Below are 21,870 nucleotides of genomic sequence, written 5' to 3' on the forward strand. Positions count from 1 at the left end.
CATGCTTAATATTATGGCCATCTCTTATTTAGCTAAGACAAACACTATCTTAAAGCAGCCAATCAGAGAAGAGCAAAAGGGAATCGCCCCTCCCTCAAAGACACCGTCAATGCAAAAAAACGATGCAGTGCTGATGATGAGACGGCACATTATCGACACAATTTAAGGACATCTGCGGCAAGGTATGTGTCTTAAAATTCCATATTTGTAATGAATTCCTATATTAATATTCCACATGAAAATAATGCGGGTAAAATATGTCGTTTTGAAGCACATTCGAGGCTTCCGCAATGACTTTGTGTGCCGCCCTACGACACACGATTAGTTATTAATGCGATTTTAAGTGTATAAATGATTGTTAAATGATAAAATGTTGATATTATATGCTCGTGGGATGTTTACATCTTCGTACAAAAGCGCGTGCACGAGAAAGTAGGAGTCGTGACGAGTGTGCTGCGGCGGAAATAATTATTAATATATTAATGACGATTGTGACTGAAAGCAGTAATCAGGCTCTTACTGGAATTTAATGGTTTAATGTGTATACTTCTGTGCACATTTGTTGGTTAGCCGTAACCTACAGAGGGCGCTAGTGCATTGAAAACGCCCATTAACTCGTAAAATAGGCAATGTGCGGAAATATGTATTTTAAACACTCTAAAATTAGAATAAGTTATTCATAAATGCATTATCTTAATCATATGGGGGACGTTAAAGCGTGTTTTATGGTCGTAATTGGGAAAAGTAAACCAGAAAATAGTGGAAATAAAAAAATAGTATTTAATTCGTCCTCCTGGACGCTAGGGGCGATGTAGTAGAAACGTGACATGTCTCGAAACAGGAAATGAGCGCTTCCTCCATGCTAATTTTAGCTTTATGTTTTAGAATTTAACTTCGTCAGAATGAAAATAAAGTTTTATAAGATAGTGAGATATTTTAATGCGTTGTTTCAAGTTTTTTGCATGCTTATTAATTTGTTTTGCCAAAATTGTATGCAAATTGACCCTAATAAACGTCAAATCCATTTTAATCGAGAGGGTTAGCAGGGTTTGTCCTTCATTTATAACTGTTAGTAGCTATTAAAAATATTTTAAAGATATATACCATGATTTAAATTACTTTGTATTTTAGCTAATTCCTGAAATGTTTAGCTATGACCAAAAAAAAAGCCCCCAAAACCCACTAAACTAGCTCAATTCATTATATTGGATGACTAAACCTATTTGTATACAACATAAACAATACTTAAATACCATTTGTTAGCTATATTATTTTATGCTGCCCACCTGATTTGCGAAAAAAAAACTGAAATAAAGTCCTGTTGACCTAAAAGAATGACATATTTTTTTCAGAGCTCAGCCCCCCCAAAAATGGAAGCCAGTAGTTCCCTGTAAGTTAACTTTGCGGTCACTACAATACCACCACATCATTTTCTGAACTCCTCATGGATAAACGACCATATTTGTGCATTAGCACTTTGATGGGCGAGGACTCCCGGTCTGTGGTTCGCCGCTTTCGTCAGCGTTACTGGAAAACCAAGCAAACGTTGATCCGGGCGAGCGGCAAGGAGGACCGGCATGTGGTGGCCTCGGACGCCGAATTGGACGCTAAGTTGGAGGTAACCTGCTTTTACTTTTTTCTTAGCAAAATTCAAGTGATTGACAGTTCAATCCCAGCTAGTTTTGAGTTGTGTGGGTTTTCTCCGGGTACTCCGATTTCCTCCCACATCCCCCATGGCTAGGCTAGCTAGCTGGCTAGCACTCTCACTCAAGGGTGTCAGACTCGGGTTGGTTTGTGGGCCGGACCATTTTAGATATAATATTTAGATTTTTTTGTAATAATTTGATTAAATGAACTGGATTAAAGGGCCTGAATATTCTATTTTTTATAGATCTAAAACAATGTTTATTTTAGCTTTTTTTAATTAGATTTTTAGATTTTACAAAATAATTTTTGAACTAAAAACAGAAAAAAATGATTAAAAAATGACAATTATTGATTTAAAAGGCGGAAAATTAGAAATTATAATATACATCTATACTCTTTTAATTACATCCTAAAACAGAAAGTCGGCAATCATAATTTACTTTCCCGGGCCACACAAAACGATGCGGCGGGCCAGATTTGGCCCCCGGGCCGCCACTTTGACACCTGTCCTCTAAATTTTGTGCCCTGCAATTGGCTGGCCACCGATTCAGGGTGTCCCTAATTGGCTGAGATAGAATCTAGTAACACTTGGCTTTCAAACTGGGTCCAGGTCTTTCACTCTATTCAGAAGACATGCATGGAGCTCCTCAAAGTAATCGAGCAGTACCAGAGAAGGATTTGCTGTAAGTGACCTGCTAGAAATAATCATCGGGAACGACTAGTCAAGCGTCCCGAGTATTTTTTTGTGCAGTTCTTTCTCAGGAGGAGAACGAGTTGGGTCGCTTTCTACGCTCGCAAGGTTCTCAGGACAAGAGCAAGGCGGGCAAGATCATGCAAGCCACGGGAAAGGCACTATGTTTCTCCTCTCAGCAAAGGTTAGCATCACGCTAGCATGCTTAGTAGAAATGCCCTAACTTCAAAACACAGGTTCAATGCTAAAAACTGCAAAAAAAGCTGCTAAAAAATGTATTGGCCAACATATGGATTGACCTTTACCTGAAAGGTCACCACCCAAACAGCAAAAACATAAGTACAGTAATCCCTCGATTATCGCGAATTCACTACTTAGTGTTTTTTTTCCGCTATTAAATATATACATATATATTTTTTAAATTAAGTTCATAAAAATGTAAATTTTGTTGATTTTGAAAACAATTGACCACCTAATTTGCATATCAGTTGACCTTTTAACCAGTAAAAAAATATATGTATATATATTGTAACATGATAAATCGAAACAGTAATCACAGTATCTTATTCTATATAGGCTATCCAAAAAAAATAGTCCTAATATCTTGAAAACAAGTCCACCTATCGACCACCAAAAATATCAATTGACCCTTACAGGAAAGGTCATCACCCAAACAGCACACATAGTATATGTTACTCTACATCACTTATAACCAATCTTCCAAAAAAATTACCAAACAAGTCCACCTATTGGCTAACAAAAATATCAGTTGACCTTTACAGGAAAGATAAGTAATCAAATATATCCATTATTTCAATATATCAGGTAAAAATCCAAAATATCACCCTAACATTCTATTTAAAAGTGTTAAAAAAAATGAAATAACCCTTGTTGCCGGGCAGAATGGCGTTGAGGAAGCCTCTATGCCGCCTGTACCAGGAAGTGGAGACCTTCCGCTTCCGGGCCGTGTCGGACACTTGGCTGACAGTGGAACGCATGGAACGTGGGCGCACTGACTACCGTGGCGCCCTCTTGTGGATGAAAGACGTCTCTGCCGAGCTAGACCCGGACGCGGGAAAACACATGGAACGCTTCCGCAAAGTCCAAAGCGAAGTCCGGGTCTCCAAACTAGCATTCGACCAGTTAAAAGCGGACGTATGTCAAAAAGTGGACTTACTCGGCGCTAGTCGTTGCAACCTCCTCTCGCACGTACTCGCCACCTATCAGGTAAGACTATGGCCACGCCCCTTCCCCTCAAAGTCCCGCCTACCTTTAGTTTTTTTCGTTTGCCCGCAGACTACGTTACTGCATTTTTGGGAGAAGACGTCTCACAACATGGCGGCTATTCATGAGAACTTTAAGGGATGTCCAAGATATGAGGTGGGTTTTTCGAGGTTTGCGGGGGTGTCGTAGTCGCTTGTTGATGTCGATGGTGGGAATTTGGCAGGAGGCGTCGAGGGGGAAGAAGAAGAGGAAGAAAAATAAAGTGGAGACGCAAGATGAAGACAAGGGAGCGCAAGAAGAGTACGTAAGATTTTTACTTCGTTAACTGTAAATTATGGACGTCCATTCGTTTTGGCTGGATTGGACGTCTATAGCCGTCAATGGTACTGAAACGTGGGTATTGACTGGCAGTCTTCTCGGTTTAAAATTACTGAATAATAAATGCGAAAAGTCAAATATTACCGAGAAAATATTCTTTAAAAATACTGTTGTGTATGTCAGTTTTTTAGTCATTTTAATTATTTTTATCAACATTTAATATTGTTACTATACTGACAATTATAAAAAAATATATATAAACCAAAATATTATGGATTAATAGTATTTTCTAAATATTATTTTTTATTATTATTTGAGTTGAGGGTTTAAATTTAAAAATTAAATTACTACATTATTTTTAATTTAACTGTAAATTTCCCCTACCTATGAATGCGATTGGTTGTCCTTCGTCTCTTCGTGTCTTGCCATTGGCTGTCCAACCAATTTAGGGTGTTCTCTTCTCGTGCTGATGTCAGCTGGGATAGGCTCCAGCACCCCCCGCAACCCTTGTGAGGATTAAGGAGGTCAGAAAATGGATGAAAAAGAGACTAGTTTTAATACATTTATATAAATGGTTAAAGGTTTTTACACACATCAAAAGTTTTTTTTTCCCAATCTGCAAAAACATGTAACTTCAAAAATATGTATTTTATAAAATAAATGTTTTTGTTTTTGCAGACTGGTTTCACTAAAAAATGACAGCACTTGCAGTACATCAAAAGGTGAATATGAATTAATTTGCCTAAAATCAAGAGGAAATGGGTATTAAAATATATAGTTTTAAGGTCAATAGTGATTTTTTTGCTTTTAATTTGAAGGGGAACCGTCCATCCCATCTTGGGAGGAAGACAAGGACAGCATAGCCTTGCTAGAGGAGATCCTGGGCGGGGTATCACTCCAAGACCCCGCCCCCTTCCCTGAACCCACCTCCCAACAGCTGAGTCCGCTGTTCGGAGAAGCCCGACACGGCACCCCCGCGGACTCCCGTGCTGTCTTTTTGCCTTCTCAGCTTTTGGACTCAAATTTGATGGCGCTGCAATCAGTTCAAGTTTCAGGTATCGACTAAATGTCAAACAGTCAAATTGAAAGACAAAGACGTTATTGGATATCATTATTTTTTGGGGACTGGCGCAGAAGGAGGCGGGACTACTGTGCAGCCTGTCGCCGCATCGACCACTCAAGGAGACGGAGGACTGAAAGGCATACAAGGTAAGGAAGGGGCAATTGTATTTTTGAATTACTTGTGGAGATTTAACTTATGCTATTGGCTACCATTGACAGCAGTGATATACATACACATACATGTATATATGTAGATATATATATATATATATGTATGTATATACATACATATCTACATACACATGTATATACATACATATATCTACATATATACACACATCTACATATATACATACATATGTATATACATATCTACATACATATGTATATGCATACATATCTACATACACATATGTACATATACATATCTACATACATATGTATATACATATCTACATATATACATACATATGTATGTACATATATCTACATATATATACACACATACATACACGTACGTATACACATACATATATATGCACATGCTCATATATATATACACATGCGCATATATACATATACATATATACACATGTGCATATATATACATATACATATATACACATGCACATATACATACATGCACATATATATACATATATACACATGCATATATATATACATATATATATACATATATACACATGCACATATACATACATGCATATATATACATATATATATATATATATACATATATACATACATGCACATATATATATACATATATACACATGCACATATATATATATATACATATATACACATGCACATATATATATATATACATATATACACATGCACATATATATATATATATATATATATATATATATATATATATATATATATATATACATATATACACATGCACATATATATATGTACATATATACACATGCACATATACATATATACACATGCGCATATACATGTACATATATATGCACATATATATACATATAAATATATATTCCTTCAAAAGGACAATGAAATTTGAACCAAATGACTTTTTCAGAGTCCAATTCCGGGAGTCGCCGGGGGCCATCCAAAGACCTGTCGGCGTGGTTCAACCTTTTGGCCGTCTTGGACCCGCTGGCCAACCCGGACGCTGTGGGCAAAAGCCACGACGAGCAGCAACTCCACAACGCGTGATTGGCCCGCCGTCACAGTGGCAATGCCCCTAAATGAACTTTTGACTGTATGAAGACGACTATAAATGGAAATAAAACATATCATGATACAACGACAACACAAATTGTGGTGTGGCTGGATCCTTTTTATTTGGGAATCAAAGCACACCCGGCCGGGCGCCATTGGCTGGTCCAATTGTTTTCTCCGTGCTACGCTTTGGTCCAACATTTTGTCACTTGGGAAAAATGGGCGGAGTCACCATCCACCACCAAACACTTTTCCGGAATGTGCCAGCTAGCTTTTTCGAGGTTGTACGAGAAGATTTTTTAAAAAAGCAGTCTTTTGGTCACTCTTAATAAAAAAAATAATAGCCAAATTGGGTCATTTAGTCACGGACAACAAAGAGCAGCAGAGTCGTCGGTGGCGGGAAAAGCTGTTTGGAGAGTTTGTTGCTACGGAAACCGGTCCAAAACAAAGTTGCTTTAGCCAACAGGGGGCGGAAAGTGGAGGACTGGTCCACACAATCGGCACTATTTTACGAGCCCTCCGTTCTGATTGGCCCAAACGATGGGGGCGTGTTTGTATTCTGGATATGGCAAGGACAAATAAGCTGCCTTTTTTTAGTGGCCCTTAAAAAATGGAGAACAAAAATATTATTGAATAAGGCCCGCGCAAGAAGCTTGAGTTTAGGCAATTGTCTTGCACTTCTCAAGCTTTAACACTAGTGGGAGCTAGTCACTTAAAAGGTGTGTCTCCATTAGCTTAGCGGTTAAAAGCTGATGTTTTAATCTATGTAAGAAACTAGATTTTCAATATTTAGTTTCACATAAATAACATGGAATGATGAATTGTTTTTTTTCCAGTTGTGTGACTATAAATTAAATATTTTATAATATAGGCCAATCCATTTTACTCATTTTTCTGCCATTTATGGAGAGACGTTTTTTGTCAAAATGGCCGCACACAAACATTTTTGGACACGCCCATAATTTAGTAATGCTCAAATTTGTTTTGGTTTGAGGTCAAAGGTCATAGATAAGCAAAGTAGAGCCCATTTTGAGAGTTTTTGGTAGAAATTTTGGATCTTAAAAACCACAATATATTGTATATTAATAAAAAAGTGGAAAAAATACTATTATAACATTTTCTTATTTTTTTTGCATTTTCTAGATTTTCTTATGTATATATGGTTATAGAACAATATTTTATAGGACTTAAAAATGTTTAAAATGGCTGCCATTGAACGACTTAATTGATTTTTTTTACAAAGCCTATTCAAAATATAATTTCATCTTTTAAGACTACCAGAAAGCATATTTTAAACTATTTTTTTTTAAAAAATATTTTATGTTTTGTGGCATTTTAATGACCCATTTCCTCCCGATTTTTCTACCAAAAAAGTCACTCGAAAATACTGCTGAATGTGTGGACAAGTACTCACAATTTGGAATTAACGGAGTGCAAAGCTTTTTCTCTTACGGTAATTATAGCGTGGCGGCGTCTTTGATATTCCTGCCGACGAAGGCCTCGGCTTCTGGCGAATCGGGCGGCTCGTCGCCGCCGCGGAGCCCGCCGGGGGTGCCGTCGTTGATGTGGGCCACGGGCGAGAAGAGGGACGAGCAGAGTAGCTTGACCGGGCAGAAGGCCGAACCCCGGGGGATGAAGTTCACTTTGTTTTTGTCGGGACATGAAAACAGAGGGAAGCCTTTGGATTGGCCACAACTGCTGAAACAAAAAAACAAAAACAAATTTCACTATTGATATCAATAGACGTCCAATCGAATTGGAGTACACATAAGGGTGGCAATCAATAATTGTCATTTTTAATCAATTTTTTTCTGTGTTTTTAGTTCAAAAATATTTTTTTAATAATTTTTTTGTTTTTAGTTCAAAAATATTTTTTTATCCATTTTGTCTGTTTTTAGTTCAAAAATCATTTTTTAATCATTTTTTTGTGTTTTTAGTTCAAAAATAATTTTTAATCAATTTTTAGTGTTTTTAGTTTAAAAATCATTTTTTTATCAATTTTGTCTGTGTGTTTAGTTCAAAAATCATTTTAAATAATTTTTTTCTGGGTTTTCAGTTCAAAAAATCTTTTAATCATTTTTTGTGTTTTTAGTTCAAAAATCATTTTTTAATCAATTTTTTCTGTGTTTTTAGTTCAAAAATCATTTTTTAATCAATTTTTTCTGTGTTTTCAGTTCAAAAATCATTTTTTAAATCTAAAAATATATTTTAAAAAAGCACAAATAAACATTATTTTATATCAATAAAAAACGGAATATTCCGGGCTTTAAATCCACTTCTTTTAATTCATTTATAAAAAAAATCTAAATATTATATCTGAAATAAAAAAATAAAAAAGATTTACATCATATTTCAGTATTTTTTACTGGTTTAAAAATATTAGGTTTTGGAGGACTATCAGCCAAACATAAGTGTGTCAAAATTTTAGTTAAAAAAAGTGATCTTACAGCATCTCGTCGAAGACCTTGACTCGCTCGCAGCCTTCTGGGGGTTCTCGTTTGAACATGTAGCTGTTGTTGGGTTTTGGGGATGTGGCAAATTTGGGTAGCGGCGAACCACACAAACCATCTAAAAAGAACAAAAATACAACAATTCGGGTCAGGACCGTAAATAACAATAAATGTTATGACCGTGGAGGTGGCGTCACTCACCTTTGTCCACGTCGTCGGCTGAAGACGAGGGGCTTCCGTCCGGGGAGTGCGGGTGTTGGGGGCGGGGAGACGGGCTGGACTCGCCGCTGGAGGGGGCCTGGGTGTCCGTGTCCCGGGTCTCTCCGATGTAACGCTGGAGCGGGAACGGCGCCCGGCGACCGTCTGCCGCGTCTGTTGCCTGTCGAAAACAAGAAATAATTAATATTGTTGAGAAAAGCCAAAGTTTTATTTAAAAAAAATACATAAAAAATAGGAGAAAGGTCATTTTTAAGAAAGAGGTTTTAGTTGATTTTTGAATGATGCCAACTAAGATGAAGTTATCAGCAATGATAAGTGTCACAATTATGGAAATATGAATGATAATAATAGTGAAAGTAAGTACATGTACGGTGTGTTCCCAGTCGTGTCTGATGAAGACGTTTTCCAACTCGTGGTTGATGGCTTCCACGCTGCTGGGAACTCGGCAGATCAGCGATTTGGTGGACAATGAACAAGATGACCCTTTATGCTGGGGGGAAAAAAAATAGACATAAAATGAAACCATAACATAGCAATATTTGAAAGCAGGGTGTGTGTAGTAATAAGTCAGATAACACCATGTTTTTTTCTGGCCTGAAAAGATGGAATTTGTGTTGCTTGGGTCTGAACCAAATGCAAAAAGAAAATAGTAGTAAAAAGGTTAAAGTTTGGTTTTAGTCAAATTATAAGCTTTTAAAATTTCATTTCAGGTCAAAAAGATCTGTAAAATAGGGAGATAAATGTTTTATATATCTTTAATACATGTACTTTTTTTAAAACTTAATTTTAGAGATATATAATTGTAATGTTTTTTTTAAACTTCATTTTAGAGATATGTAATTGTCATATTTCTTAACTACATTTTAGAGATCTGTAATTGCCATATATTTTTTTTAAACTTAATTTTAGAGATATGTAATTGTCATGTTTTTTAAAGTACATTTTAGAAATATGTAATTGTCCTGTTTTTTAACTTCATTTTAGATATATAATTGTCATGTTTTTTTATTAAACTTCATTTTAGAAATATGTAATTGTCATATTCTCTTATTTAAACTTCATTTTAGAGATATGTAATTGTCATATTTTCTTATTTAAACTTCATTTTAGAGATATACAATTGTCATGTATTTTTTTTGTATATTTTCTCCTTGTTTATGTATATTTTGGCAATGTTTACCTTTAAAAAAACAAACTTGTTTTTCATTGGATGCCATTGATATCTCTAGCCGTCCAATGGCAGCCAACCAGTTAAGAGTTACATGTATTTTTTATCCATATTTTCGCATACGAATGAGAATGACAATGACATTTGACCAGCCTATAGTAAAACACAATTTCTTCCAAATATCTAGTTTTTCTTAAGTTTTGGTCAATTTGCCCATAAATGACGCTACTTATATTTTTTTAACAAACCTGTGAGGGGCACGTAGCGGCGCCATGTTGCACGTGGGGGGGTCCGGATGTAGCGTCTCGTTCTTTGCTTTGTCGACTTCCTTGTTTACTACGCTGGAGTTGCAACCTCAGTTTAGCAATCTGCTGGAAAATGAACATGGCAACATAGAGAGAGAAAAAAAACTAAAGTCAGAGAGCGAATAAGTAGGCATAAAAGGATTTTTTTGTTGAAGAATAACCACATGGAGTAGTGTGTCAAATTAAAGGGGATGATGCGGCCTTTTTAAGATTTGTTGTTGAGTTATCAGTAATGACTTAGTATGATGACATAAAGGCAATGACATGCTTTTTGGTAGTTTGGCGGATCATGGGAAAATCACTTTACCTGTATTTTTTCGTATATAGGCCTTATTTGTCGCAAAAAAATGATGACTTAATCGAGGGTAAGGCTTATATGCGCACAAGTTAAATTTGATTTTATGTGGGCTGGACTATTTTAGATATAATATTTAGATTTTTTGATGAATGGATTGAAAGGCCTGAATATTTAGTTTTTTATAGATCTAAAACAATGTTTAATTAAGCTTTTTTTAATGTATTTTTTGATTTTACAAAATGATTTTTGAACTAAATCACAGATAATGATTAAAAAATGATTTTTGAACTAAAAACTGAAAAGAATGATTAAAAATGATTTTTGAAACAAAAAACAGACAAAATTGATTAAAAAATGATTTTTGAACTAAAAACAGAAAAAAAATGATAAAATGATTTTCGAACTAGAAACGGGAAAAATGATTAAAAAAATGACAATTATTGATTTAAAAAAGGGGTAAAATCAGTACTGTAATATAAATCTGTACTCTTCATTTTAATTTGATCCTAAAACACAAAGTTAACACTCATGATTTACTTTTTCGGGCCGCACAAAACGATGCGGCGGACCAGATTTGGCCCCCGGGCCGCCACTTTGACACCTGTGCCATAACGCAAGACTACGCGGCCAATACAATCACTTATTTCAGAATAGAGAAAATATGAACAGATAAAAACGCTTAACAAAAATTATTTTGATGTCTACGATTAAAATTAAAGAAAAAAAATAAATAAAAAGTTTCTTTTTCAATTTACCTCCCTTATATTGACCCAAATAGTATGATCCTTTCAAAGTAACACATTTGTACTCTCTATTAAAACCATGAATATGGAAGGTGAAAATTGTGAATCAGGGGGCGGCTTATACGAGAGAAATTGTCAAATTCAACCATTTTAAGGCCATTTTAAGGGCGTGGCTTATACGCAAAAGCAATTAATATCCGAGAAAATATGATATATTTGTCTACCCTGCTTAGTCGCTAAAACAAGATGGCTTTCATGGCCCTGAGGGACACATTTGTCCCAGTCAGACAAACGACGTGGTCTTCAGGCGCTAAACCGCCACAAAGACGCTTCTATTTGCGAACTCCCACATGTGGCTGGACGCAATTTGAATGCGGCGTGCATTGGAGGAGGGTCTTGGAGTGAACCCATGCGAGGATGCGTGTGCGTACCTCTTTGAGGTGGTCCGCACTCCCCCATGACGCCGACCTCTGATGCGGGTTGCCTTGGTCGGAGCTTTCGTCCATCCACACGCCCGGAGTCTGAAATAATAGGTTGGAAAATAAGTGGCTTTCATTGACTGGGGGAAGAAAAACTCTACAAATAGTTTTTTGGCAGAAAACTATGTTTTGTCTGAAGCTCCTCAACTCATAAAAAAATGTATTCAAACTAAGATACCATAACATGGCAGCAAAGCTCTATTTTCAAATTGTTGTTAACAAATCCCAATTTTTTTTCTAAATGAAGCTCATAAACTCACTCAAAAAGTTTTTTATCAAACCAACAAGTCTTAACATGGCCGCAAACCACTTTCAAATACCGTATTTTCACAACTATAAGGCATACCGCATTATAAGGCGCACCCTCAATGAATGACATTTTTTCCATATATAAGGTGCACTGTATTATAAGGCGCAATGTCTATTTTGGAGAAAATTTAAGACTTTTAAGTGCACCTTATCGTCGTGAAAATACGGTAATTGCTATTGACTTACAGGTATGAAGCACTCACAACACCACAGTCACCTCTAGAGCCAGCCATTGTTGAATTTTTGGATTTTTTTGTATCAAATCTTAGTGGGGGAGGAGCTATATGATGTAAACTAAGATGGCTGATCTGCATATTTAATAGTATTGTTTCAGTTCAGGCGTTTGTGTTTTTTTAATATCCGACAGTGTTGGTTTTTGGTTTTCAGTTTTTTTCCATATATAAGGCGCACTGGATTATAAGGCGCACTGGATTATAAAGCGCACTGGATTATAAGGCGCACTGGATTATAAGGCGCACTGGATTATAAGGCGCACTGGATTATAAGGCGCACTGGATTATAAGGCGCACTGTCTATTTCGGAGAAAATTTAAGATTTTTAAGTGCGCCTTATAGTCGTGAAAATACGGTAGTTCCTTTTTCTAACTGGCATTTTACCTCAAATACAAAACACTAATTTAAAAAAACCAAGACTGGTCAATTAAACGCTACCGCTTGAGGTCAAACTCAGGCCTCGCCATCATGGGGATAAAACGAGTTTGTTTGCCGGTTCGCTTATTTTTGCATACATTTACATAATTCCTCCATTTACTTGTGTATATGTGTGTGTGTGTGTTCGCAGATAAGTCGGCGGACACACTGCTGTCTTTGACGACGTCTCGTAAAAAACTTGGCGATGTCGCTCGGGTTGGCCCAAAATGAGCAAAACCGGCGTCCACGCTGGCGGCCAATGAGTTAACCGAGACGGCGAATACGACGCCGAATGCTCGCCGTCCGGCAGATAAAAACTCCCCGGCGGCGATCCCACCCAGTGAGCGGCACGCAGGCGACATCCTCAAGAATCCCAAAGCAGGAAATCAACAGGCTCGCTGCTTCCGTGGAATTCCGATTGTTTAGATTGCACGCCGGGGCACGCTCGCCGCTACGGTTTGTCGGAGTCATGTCATGAAAGTTAGTCCGCTTATCCGTCATGTGATACGGGTCCAAAACAAAACGTTTTGGCGTGTGGGGGGGGTCTGGTTTAAAGCTACCACCAACGTGTGGCGTCCAATCGTCTTTTTGCTGGGGAATTGAAATGACTTCCTACCTAGTAAACATGGAATCTATTTAAACTGGGGACTTGAATTGACGTCTATTGTCACATTGACTTAAAAAATGTGGCAGATGGGCCGGGTGAGCACAAGATAGGATACATATAAAAAAGTGCATCCGTTAACAGTACATATGAAACATAAACAGAAAAACAGACTCAAATATTAACATACTTATCACTTATTAATTAAAGTCAAAAGTATAAAGTACAAAGTCAAGTAAAAGGAATGTAGTATTAAGAAATATTAAATTGTCATTTAAAAAAAGATAGAGGGCCTGTAAAACACGGAAAAAAAAATAAGAGTGGACACAGCTACTGCCACTGGCTTCTGCGTGACGGCGCCATCTTGGGGGAAAAAATAAATTAAAAACATTATTTGGACAACGTCGGCGGGCCGGATTAAAACGCTTAATGGGCCCGTATGTGGCCCGGGGGCCGTAGTTTGCCAACTATCTGAGTTAACAGTTTTCTTTTTTGTACAAATAGTTTTGTTCCCATGGACAACAGGTTTGGTTTTGGGAGATTCCAGATTAGGGGTGAAAAGTTTTAATAAAAAACAAAAAAATGCAAATAGTGACATCAACATAGCTCTGCTATGCTAATAGATTTGATATAAAACAATTAAAAAACATAATTCAGGTTACTAACAGGTTTTATGAAGTAAAATTTACACTTATGGGAAATTTATTGGCTTAGTACCCCCCAAAAAAACACTAAGGCACAGAGAAAACATGTACAGAAAGGCCTTAGCACTGTTAGCCATACTATGCTAATAACCCACTAGCTAGTATTCAACCACATTTTTGCTTCAAATCCATTCCCGCAGCTAAAATATTATTACAACATAAAACAGGATTGTTATCTTGTGAGCAGCTTAGTAAACATACCCGAAAAATCCTCATTAATTAGCCAACTTTAAGCTTTAAAATACAATATGAACTCGTATAACCAGTTAATATTTTTCCAGGTGTATAAACTATCATAAAGCCCTTAATTCTGAGCGGGGTGGTGCCGTAGCGCAACGTTTTCATAGGGAAAAACAGTTTGATGAGTCGCCCTTTTGTGCCGAGCTTCCCTGAGGTTCATAGAGACGTTGTGTGTTAGGCCTCTGGGGACATTAGCATGTCTATGAGCGACACAAAAGAAAGCCCTTCCACGGGGCCAGGTGGCGAACGGGCGGGGGGGGATTTGTCCTCACCCATCGGGACAGGTGCAAACCACCCGCGTAGCCCAAAGAAAGAAAAAAAAATTCCCCAAAAAGTCCTTTTTATGTGGCGCTAATTTCGCTAACGTTGTTAATGTCGCTAACCTTGCCCAATGGTGTTTTTTCCCCTGGTTTATTTGCTCAAGGTTTGTAGAGTGGCGGGTTCTTTTTCTATCTATCTAGCACGAGTTCCCATTTCAGCAAATGCGCGTCGGACTGCAGCTTCACTCAGCGTTCGCATTGTTTAGATAATCGCCCAGTAAGTCACAATAACATGCACTTACGCCGCAGTAAAAACGGGAGTGGGGCCGTCCAAAGCCTTTTCGCAGGCCCTAAATAATTACCTTTCGGCGTCTATCCCAGACAACTGTAGTAGTATAGTAAAAATAAGATATTTTTCCAAATTTTCTCGCATGTATGTCGAAAAAATGACTCACGGGTACGGCTAATATTTGGGAAATTTGATTTAGAATGTGATAAATTTGCTACAATAGGCTGAATGGTCTTATTTTTGGATATTTGCCCATAGAGGGCAGCGTTGCTTAGGTAAAAACTGTAGCATAGCTAGCTTGTTTATATTAAGATGCTAGTTAAAGCTCCTGTACTAATCCAAGTTACTTATAATGTTAGCATAATAACTTTACAAGCAACTAGGACATCTGGACACTCACTTTTGTGAAAAAAACGGTTTGTCAGACCAAAAACTAAACCCCATTGAAAATAAATTCACTGCATAAACACCTCCCACTTAGCATAAAACTATTTTTATACATTCGGATACCGCCTCTGTCAAAAACAGGTTTCCTACCAGCTTCATTTCCAACGAAAAAATTAACATATCTTGGAACGAATCTTTTTCACATGAAGTATACAGTAATCCCTCGATTATCGTAGTTAATGTAGACCCAACATGGCCGCCATGAACAAAAAACTGCAAAGTAGCGTCACCCCTATCTAAAAAAAATCTAATAATAATATATATATATTTTAACTTCAGAACAGGGGCAACTCTATTTAAAAAAAATAATTAATTTTTTTTCAGTGCCGAGTCCTAGTAGCCAGCGGAGGAAAGGGGAGTGGCTTCTTCTTGCGAGATTCAACATGGATTTTCACATTTTTACGAACTTACAAAAAAATATTAATAATAAAAACAAAAAATTCCGCAAAAAAAAAAAATCAGCAATGTTGTGAAGCCGCGATATTCGAGGGATTACTGTAATTTCGAACCCACTATAAAACACGGACGTCAACCACACGTTCCCACAGGTTAAAAATGAGTACCTGAGTGGACTTGTCTTTCATACAGGAAGGGTAGGGCCCATGAGCATCTCGTGGCCATTGCCCGGTAAGGTAGGGCCCCGTAATGGCGTCCAATGAAGACGTCCGGCGGATGGCGCTGGAGCTCCGTGTCTGCAACTTGGACCTTTCTCCTACAAACAAATAGGACGAACGGCACTTTCAATAACGGCTATTAGTCTAAAGCCAGCGTTTGGTTTTGGCGTGGCGTCAAAACGGCAAAGTTCAACGCGTAGTTAAAACGGCGTTGCGCAACGGCCGGCGCTCGTACGAGAAAAACAAACAAGGCGGCGTATGAGCTCATGGACGCATTAATATTGCATGTGCATAAAGAAGGAAATGAGCTTGACAACAACAACAAAAGTGCATTAAGTTGTGGACATTATGTTTATGACGTGGTCTCGAGATGGCTTTACCATTAAAGGATTAATTTTCCTTGTAATATTTTTATTATTTCCAGCTATTTGCACATTTTTGTACAGTAGTTACTCGATTTTATTCTGGGAAATGGTATTTACTCTTTAATATGTGTTGAAATACTAATAATGTTCCACATTAGCTACAAATGCTAGTTTGAAAAATTCCATTTTTTTTTTTAAATCATTTTTGGTCATTTTTAACATTGTCATCCAAATGTTGGGCATTGTCGAATGTTTTATATTATTTTGTTTGTTTAAAAAATGAATTATTTGTATTTTTGGCCTTTTAAAATGTTGTTTCATCTGATTATACATCACATACTTTTGTACCCTTACCTATGTTTTACCCCAACTTGAACAGCATTATGCGGAGTATAAGTTGTAGTTTTTTTTTCTATAGTTTGGTTTTGCCTCAAGTGCAATGTGTTGTTTTTTTAAGTTTCTGAGCACCCTGTTATGTTGTTGTATTTTTTTGGTTATAGTTAAAAAATGTTGGTTTAATAGATGAATATTTAGCATGTTGTTTTCAATTTTGCTACTGTTACTTTAAAGGTATGTTTGGTTAAATTTTGAAAAAAATTATTGTCCAAAATTTGCTAAAAAACTCACCTACTGAGTATCCCCAATTTGAACTATTTTATCCAACTTTTTAAGCAATATAAGGTTATCAATGAAAAAAAAATATTTTTCATTTTTTTTCATCAAAACCTTCTTATATTCCTTAAAAAGTTGGATAACATTGTTCAAAATGGGGATACTTAGTCGTTGAGCTTTTTTTTGCAATTTTTTAAGACATTTTTTTGTTAAATTTAACCAAACATACCTTTAAAGTAACTAAACTAAATAGTCATCTACTAACCTAACATGTTTTCCACTATAACCTAAAAAAACAACATAACATGCTCAGAAACTTAAAAAAAACAACAACAACAAAAACACATTGCACTTGAAGCACAACCAAACTCTAGAAAAAAAACTGCAACTTATACTCCGCATAATGCACTAGTACATTTTACCATGTGAACTACTAATTGCAACTAATGCACATAAATATTACATGCACCCAAATACATTATCTCCACCAAGCATGAAGCTTTCCAGTTTCCACCAATAGAATTCCTCGTACATGAGAATCCCTTTAAAGATGCTGTACATTTTGTCCCTACAACCAACCCGGAGGGGGGAGGACCTCCCCTTCCCATCTCTTCCACACAAGCAGCCATTGTTGGTAGAACATACAGGGCCTAGTCCAGCCAAAGGTATGGCCTAAGTAAGCTAGCCGGGCTACAGTACAATTCCCCTAACAAAGACGGCAGGCTCCATTTTCCATCAATATTGATTCAGGCCCCCGCAAGCGCTTGTTTTCCAGCGTCTCCGCACTTGCCAGACCAGAATAATCTCCCCCCCCCCGACCGTCCCGGCGGCGGCCAAGACGATCAAAGCGCCCTCAGTTCGGGGGGGATGAAGTGGGATTGTTTTTGAGGCTGGTGGTATAATGAAAACTTTCCCTTTAGCTGGGGCTGATTTTCCAGAGAAGTGTCGGCGGTTTGTGGATAAGGGGGAGGAGCCAAAGGTGAAAACGAATGTGGCGGGCGGCCTTTCGAAACTCCTCGTGCGGGGCTCATGGGAAAATCCTCGTGTGCAGCGCGGCGAGGGCTTGAGATAAGACTTGTATTCATTGCTCTTATCTTAAAGCATCTCGTTGAAATTGATTTGGAATTGCGGTTTGGGACGTAGATTTTTTTTTTAATGATTATATGCCAATTGTTCATTTTTTTAATGTAATAGTATTATGCCACAAATTTGGTAGGTGAAAGGAATTTTTATCGCCTTGTTTTGTTGTAAAAAAATGTATTTGAGGCTGTGTATAATTGGCAAAAGTTGTGTACATTTTTAATGAATATCAGTTTTTTTTTAACTTTTTGAAATTTTGAGGTTTGTGTTTGGCAATATTATTTTTTAAATAATTTCTATTTATTTTTTCTATTCATTTTTTGTGGTTTCTAATACTTTATTTTAAACAAAATTTGTCTGTTTGGTCCTATTTTAGCTATTTTCTGCAAATAAAAAATGCTAATTTTCAAATTTCCCTATTTTTATTAAATATAATTCATAGAAATAATTATGTAAACTAATATAGTGCCTCCTCCACCCACAATTGGACATCTTTCATGGTCAATAGCAGTCAAGGAGTTAAGAATTATAAGTTTCTAAACCAATACCACACATTAAAGCTCACTATTAGTCAGCTAGCTTCATTAGCATCTTTGCGCAAGTCGGCAAAACGAGCAAAAGCGGACGAGTCGCTGCAAGACAAAACAAAAAGTGCCTCGACGCCGTCAAGAAACCGCAAAGAACGAGGAATTTTTTTTTGTAGGAGACTCAGGGCCAGGTGCGGCAAAGCGGAGACTGTGGAGTTTGACGCTAAGCTACGTAGCATGCTAGTCTTTTGTCTCTACAGTTAAGCGACGGTGCACTCCGGCCACAAGTCGAGAGGTCGCCGCCGCGCTGGGACCAAAGTATGCCGGGCATGCGGTCGGGCCGGGAAACGGGCGACCTGTCGTGGATTTAGAAGAAGAAAACACGTTCCTTCTTATTTCCTGCGGCGTGGAAGGAATGCAGGGGTACCGGTGTTAATGTTATTCTGTCTAAAAGCACCATTCTCAAAGGGAGTTGCCATTTTTTGGGTGTCATTTTTTAAATATTTTTTCATGTATTTTCATATTTTTTTAGTTTTTTAAATGTTTTAATTTAATTCTGCAGGCTAGGATTTTATGATGACTTAGGGTGTGTTCAAAGTCTGTAACCACTATAGTGAGTGTTTGATTTTGACAAATTCTCGAGGGTATCGGTGTGTATTCTGTTCTCCAAACACGCCCTCAGCCAGTTAGTTTTATTTGCTAGTATCAAGTAAATAACATTTTAAGAGAAAAACCTTGCTACAGAAGACCAATTTGAGTCTATTTAAGCATATTTTAAAAGAAAGGATACCCAAATTTGGCTGTTTTATGCTTCTCGGCTGCTAAACTTTAGCCAACGAAGCTTGTCAGAAGCTTCTTCAGACTAGAATATTAAAAAAAACTGGATTTTACAAATGTTTTGGACTCCATCTGATGCTAAATGCTACTAAAAAAGAACAATTTTGAAAAGATGGACAGAAACTGTTTGCTACGACAAGAGGACGCAATGCTAATGCTAGCTCCCATTAGCTGCTTTCAACCAGATGATGTTATTTACCAGGATATTTTTACATTTGAGGCGTGATCGCATTACGGAAGAATAGTTTACGGCTAGCCCCGAGTGTTTTGACTCTTTTGCTTTTTAAACAACGCTACATAAAAGCTGCTATGTTATGGGCTAATGCTAGCTATTAGCCCTTGGGCCTCTATATATAAGATGCTATGGGGAAGGTTTAAACAACTTTGAACTTGTAAGGCAAGATATTTTGTGGTTTATGTAAATTTAGTGACCTTTTTACATTTATTTTTGAAAGAATGGATTTTGGACTTGGCCAGTAGAGGGCATGTGTTGTCTTTGAGTTTGTGTGGGATGGTTGTTGCAGAATATTAATGCATTAATGCACCTACCTTATACATAGTTCAACCTTATGAATGAAAATACACTTGTGATGAGTACAAAAATAGCCTATTTAATTTTTTTAAATGCCAGGATGTCCAACTCCGGTCCTCGAGAGCTGGAATCCGGTCTGTTTTGCATATCTCCCTTCTCTACCACACCTGAATCAAATGGATCATTACTGATTAATTGATTCAGATGTGTTTGTGGGGGGAGATATGGAAAACAGACCCAATAGCGCCCCTTGTGGACGGGAGTTGCCCAAAAAAAAGCAGGCATTGACTGAATTGTCACGTTTCAGTACCATTTACAGTAACTACAAGACCTTCGAGTCATAATAAATTGGACGACTAACACTGTCTATGGCAGCTAAAGCCCAATTAAGGGTTAACATAAAAGTTTCCGACTAAAGAGATAGTTAATTTTTGGTTAAAAAGTTCCACTGACTCAAAAAAACATGCGGGAATTTTAAACTGTTTCAACTTTTAAGTTTTAGTACTTTTTTCCCCCAAAAGTGCGCTGTTCTACAACGTGGCAAGAGTATTTAGTGTGTAGATGTTGTTTACCTTTGGAAACGGGCGAGTCTGGTGGGCAGGAGGCGTCCTTGTTTTCGGGCGACAACCTCTGCTTACTTCCTGGGAGAAGGAGGGTCGGACTGGAGGGGGGGCTGGAGCCTCGACTGCCTCCGGCGGCCCCGCCGTGGAGGCTGTGTGGCGGCCGCGTTGGGCTGCCCTGCCCGCCGCGCAGCAGCTGGTAGGGCACGGTGGCTCGGAGCGGGTGCAGGCGGCAGCCCGGGGAACCCGCGTTGTTGCGCCTCACTCGGGGTTGTTGGAGCGAGTTTCCGGGGCCTGACATCCTTCTTTTCACCGAAAAAGGCGCAGTTTGGAGAGCGAAACCGGGGGCAGGAGAGAGAAAAAAGTGCAGCAGCAGTAGCTGCTGGAGTGGAAGAACAGTTAGCACAACACGTTAGCTTCCTCTTTTTTTTGTGTGTACTCGACTCTTGCGCTCGAAGAAAAACAGCAACAAAGAGGCGTTTGGGACATGAAACTTACCTTCAAGTTATGAATACTAGCAAAGTTTAAGTTTAGTCATAATATGGAAAGATTAAAGTTGGATGTATAACTTATTTTGGAGGTTAGCTGAGACCACGAGTAGATGCTGACCAACTCGCCCACTCGGTGAAATGACTTGTTTCGGCTAGACTACTAGCTGACGTCTCGAGGGGGCGGGCGTTTGAATCAGTGATGGCTTGTGATTGGATAGATTTGATGTACAGTAATGTTACCCATTGGTCCGAGTCTATCTAAGATTGCACTTTCAGCCAATGACGTTCCAAGTAGGAGTTGAGTAGTAATGAAGGGGGAAGTTGTATTGTTCTTGATGGCGATGGTAGTAATTCATTAAAATATGGTTCAATTCGTACACCTGCTTAATAATTATAGAAGAACGCTCAAACTAAACTTTTTGCAGCTCTATTGACCATTGAAGTGACTTTTTAGATGATTTCTGTCAGCAAATTTGGTTTAATTTAAATATATATCTAAAACTTTACATGATAAATTATCATAGGCCACTGAAACAATATTTCTTGTTATGCTCAAAGTGGTCAAATTAAGTATTTTTATCAAACAAATGTACTTTTAATTACGAGATATTAAATTTCCATGGTATTTTACTCATGTAAAAATAAGTTGATGGAAAAAAATTGCCTGTAACTAAACATGAAAAACTACTTTAAACATGACATTTTATTGTAAAATATAAAACGAGGACTTAATAGTGACTTTATGGGATCAAATGAAGTATATATTTAACACAAAAGTATTTTTTTCACTGAGAAGTGACTTGTTATTTAGATTTGGCATTTTTATTGAGCTTTTATACACAAAAACTAAATCTGAAATTTCTCTTTACCCATTACGAAATATGATTTTTGACCTTTTGGCAGCTGTTTACTCAAAAAAACTTC

General features: G+C 37.5%; 2 protein-coding genes across 9 annotated transcripts; one reads left to right on the forward strand and one right to left on the reverse strand.

Annotated features, from left to right (window-relative positions):
• Positions 1-71: 71 nt before the first annotated feature.
• On the forward strand, positions 72-6,260 carry ica1 (islet cell autoantigen 1). Of its 4 annotated transcripts, XM_077721035.1 has the most exons (11): positions 72-182; positions 1,353-1,390; positions 1,474-1,618; positions 2,258-2,330; positions 2,399-2,522; positions 3,241-3,565; positions 3,662-3,718; positions 3,786-3,862; positions 4,559-4,601; positions 4,695-5,089; positions 6,021-6,260. In XM_077721035.1, the coding sequence occupies exons 2-10, from the start codon at positions 1,371-1,373 to the stop codon at positions 4,944-4,946; spliced, it is 1,116 nt and encodes a 371-aa protein (XP_077577161.1). In that variant the 5' UTR covers positions 72-182; positions 1,353-1,370; the 3' UTR covers positions 4,947-5,089; positions 6,021-6,260. The 4 variants fall into 4 exon arrangements, with proteins under 4 accessions (XP_077577161.1, XP_077577160.1, XP_077577162.1 ...); XM_077721034.1 differs by having other exon boundaries at positions 3,241-3,718; XM_077721036.1 differs by lacking the exon at positions 3,662-3,718.
• On the reverse strand, positions 6,261-21,115 carry LOC144199413 (glucocorticoid-induced transcript 1 protein-like). 5 transcript variants are annotated; one of them, XM_077721030.1, is made up of 9 exons: positions 20,954-21,115; positions 20,468-20,834; positions 15,892-16,040; positions 11,778-11,867; positions 10,249-10,371; positions 9,197-9,322; positions 8,815-8,992; positions 8,611-8,731; positions 6,261-7,861 (listed from the first exon to the last, which is right to left on the reverse strand). In XM_077721030.1, exons 2-9 carry the CDS (start codon positions 20,754-20,756, stop codon positions 7,621-7,623), a joined length of 1,317 nt encoding a protein of 438 aa, XP_077577156.1. In that variant the 5' UTR covers positions 20,757-20,834; positions 20,954-21,115; the 3' UTR covers positions 6,261-7,620. The 5 variants fall into 5 exon arrangements, with proteins under 5 accessions (XP_077577156.1, XP_077577159.1, XP_077577158.1 ...); XM_077721033.1 differs by having other exon boundaries at positions 6,261-7,858; positions 10,249-10,368; positions 20,468-20,837; XM_077721032.1 differs by having other exon boundaries at positions 10,249-10,368; positions 20,468-20,837.
• Between the last annotated feature and the right edge of the window lie 755 nt (positions 21,116-21,870).

Source organism: Stigmatopora nigra, chromosome 7, assembly GCF_051989575.1.
Source record: "Stigmatopora nigra isolate UIUO_SnigA chromosome 7, RoL_Snig_1.1, whole genome shotgun sequence".
NCBI classification, from domain to species: domain Eukaryota; kingdom Metazoa; phylum Chordata; class Actinopteri; order Syngnathiformes; family Syngnathidae; genus Stigmatopora; species Stigmatopora nigra.